Genomic DNA, 3,120 nt, shown 5'->3' on the forward strand with positions numbered 1-3,120 from the left:
ATGCAATCCATTGTTTCCACGTTTGTAGGGCTCCTGTTTCCCCATACATTGCGAGTGGATGAAGAGAAGGGGAACGTTTATTTTTTGCTTTATGAAGCATACTTTGGGTAATGTATAAAACTTTGGGTGTTTAATTAAACATTATAAACTTGGTTTAAAACTGACCAAGTTTTTTTCCGCTTACGTATCTAAAAAGACGTTACAGTGTAAAGGTGATCGGACCAAAAAATGTAATAGAGGACTCTTTCAAAGCTTATAATTCTTCATGGGATATCAAATATTTAAAGGAAAAAAAGGATCCCATTCTCATGGTTGCAACTGGCAACATGGACCAGCAACCAACGGTTTCTGGGTTTTTAGGAAGGGCTGTAGAAGAGAAATTTCATTTGGCAGTTATTGCACTAAGAATAATGCCATGTATTCCATTGGTTACAGAGACTTTGAAAGATATGGTTCATCCAGACATAGGCCCCGTACAAATTACCAAAGGTGTTAGAGAAGGATATTTTTATGTAAATCTGTCACTAAATCAAGATTTTACGAATGGCCCTGAATTTTACGCTTCTAATACAGTGGATGAAGAGCTTGGTAAAATTTAGTTAAAATAGTGTCTGCACAAAATTTAATTAAACTTCTAATGTTGCATTTTATCAGATGATTTTGAATTAGAAATTCTTGAAAGGGATCAGAGAAGATCAGGCAAAGTACATGATGACGAAGACGAAATTGAAGAAAATACAACCAACAGCAATACAAAAAGCAGGACAAATAACCAGAATTTCGATGAAGATGATGATGAAAATGAACCATTTTTCCCAGAAAATTATAACTATGACAATGCACGAAGATTTTCGGAATCCACTGCTGCTTCTTTGCAGTCGACAAATTTAAAAGGACCCATTGAAAAGCCATTGACAGAAGATGAAATTTTTGTAGAAAATGTGATGACTGAATTAAATAATGAGAAGGGACTATTAGCAGATCACATACAAAAAAATAACAGGGACATTATCGAACTGGATTTGTCATGAACCGCTTAGGTTTCAGTTGTATATTATCATGCAAAATGTCTCAGATCATTATTGAAACCCAACTAGCCCATTGTCCCTGTTCCACCTGTTCCACCTGTTCCCTGTTCTATGTCTCCTGTCACACATGTCACTGTCAAACATCACTATTGTATCCTGTCTAACGTCTCTGTTCCAAATAATGTATCTCCGTTATCCCTTGTCCTTGTCAAACCCATTTAACACCCGTTTCCTTTGTACCTCTGCCTTTGAACTCCCTTGTAAAACATTAATAATATCAGCCCATGTTATCCTCTGCATCTATCCCCGAAATTATCTGTATCTATGCCCGCTTCCCCAAAGATGTCCCAAACTCAATATGACTAATAATCTGTCTCTGTATATCTGATCCCCGAACCCTTGTTTACCCGACCTGTCAATTAATATAAATAACAGCATGTTTATTTATTCTTATTTCTGTATTCAAGATCTTATCTATTTTTCCTGTTTCTTTGAATAAACCTTTTTTCTTCTACATTCCTTTTATATATATATTAATACTAATAGATATATAATTTTTCTTTGCCTCGTCCCTCACCTTAATAATCATTCTGTTCTGCTCTTGCCCCGCCCCGCTCCTGACAGGATTCTGAACTTGAAGAAGCTTCTGATCACAATTACGGTGAAGATTCTGGAGGTGACCAATAATAATACATATCCACATATATTACAAAAACTTGAGCCCTGTGTTAATACGTATATTTTTATTTTTAACCTTCATCAAAAAACATTTAGACGATAGTGATTGCTCCAATCAAACAATAACAGCGTCAAACCGAACCTCTGAAATAACACCCGCTAAAACCGTAGAGAAAGCACCCAAGAATACTGTTAATAGAATAGCATCTAATTTCACTGAGGCCGAATCTTCAAGAGCATTCAACTGTAAGTATTAAAAATTATAAATAAAGCACCTCATTTTTAATGAGAAAACTGTTTACATAATTATTCATCCGTACATTTCAAAGTTTTGGTTAGACAGGATAGTTTTTCGGACTCGCCTTGTATGCAAAGTTTTAGGGGAATGACATTGGATGACGACAATACGATTTCCAAAGAAAACAGCAAGGGGAAACAAAAGATGGATTTCAGAGTAAATATGGAAACCTTAGGAAACAGTGACTTTAGGTATGATGTATCATTCAATATATTTAACTCCTTCAGTAAGATTTGACAATCATATGTTATTTTGACGTAGAGAGCCATCGATAATGTCTGATATATCTATGACATCGGATAATCACCAGAATGAAAACGAAAACAGTATAAATTCAGATGCTGAAAGTGCTAGTAAGATTCCCCTTTACATTTACCTGAATAAAATGCTGGTTATTCAAATTGTCAGTTACCAAATTATCTTTATAAATAGTTACTTCAGTTTCTGTGTACAGTCAAGAAAGCGGAGGGTCAAATTCCAGAAAACGAATGAGTAGATCTTTTGATCCGAACAGCCAAGAAGACGTTGTAAGTTTGTAGAATACAACAGTCTAAAGCAATTATCGATACTTACATTCTTATCAATAGGGAAAACGAATAAAGTCAACTGAAACAATTAATGATGAAAGAACCATAGTTCGAAATGCTGTCGAAATGCGAGGAAGAGGAAGACCTAAAAAAGCTATTTCAGCTGAGCAAGTTGACTTACCAGAAAAACCAAGAAGGGGAAGAGGGCGTCCATCAAAGTCGGCTCATAATGAAAACCAAGGAACAATACATACTTTCTTTTCTTCTATTCCAAAAAAAATGGATTGACAAACTATGATGTTATACTTACAACAAAATTATGCGCCACATAAACATTATCTAATTTTGTAACGCAAAAAAAAAAAAAAAAAAAAAAAACTAATGGCTTATGCCTGATTCAAAAATAATACTTGTATATATAACATACCTTTGAATATATATATATATAAGTATTACATTGATAAGATTATAGACAGTAATTAGCCAAGTGACAATAATCAGCATACTTCTGCTATTAATCATAATAACTATATTTGTTTCGGCAAACCGATTTAGCATCTCTAGCATTGCTACATGTTCACCATCTTTT

General features: G+C 34.3%; 2 protein-coding genes across 2 annotated transcripts; one reads left to right on the forward strand and one right to left on the reverse strand.

Moving 5' to 3' along the window:
• Positions 1-599, forward strand: EV154DRAFT_413481 (uncharacterized protein; the record flags this gene model as incomplete). The annotated part of the gene is made up of 2 exons (XM_051595567.1): positions 1-107; positions 206-599. The coding sequence occupies 2 exons, from the start codon at positions 1-3 to the stop codon at positions 597-599; spliced, it is 501 nt and encodes a 166-aa protein (XP_051461843.1).
• Positions 600-1,817: 1,218 nt separating this feature from the next.
• Positions 1,818-2,608, reverse strand: EV154DRAFT_495918 (uncharacterized protein). Its single transcript, XM_051600096.1, has 4 exons — positions 2,578-2,608; positions 2,441-2,502; positions 2,027-2,380; positions 1,818-1,934 (listed from the first exon to the last, which is right to left on the reverse strand). Exons 3-4 carry the CDS (start codon positions 2,271-2,273, stop codon positions 1,822-1,824), a joined length of 360 nt encoding a protein of 119 aa, XP_051461844.1. The 5' UTR covers positions 2,274-2,380; positions 2,441-2,502; positions 2,578-2,608; the 3' UTR covers positions 1,818-1,821.
• Positions 2,609-3,120: the final 512 nt, after the last annotated feature.

Source organism: Mucor mucedo (genome assembly GCF_025094135.1).
Source record: "Mucor mucedo strain NRRL 3635 chromosome Unknown EV154scaffold_11, whole genome shotgun sequence".
NCBI lineage: Eukaryota > Fungi > Mucoromycota > Mucoromycetes > Mucorales > Mucoraceae > Mucor > Mucor mucedo.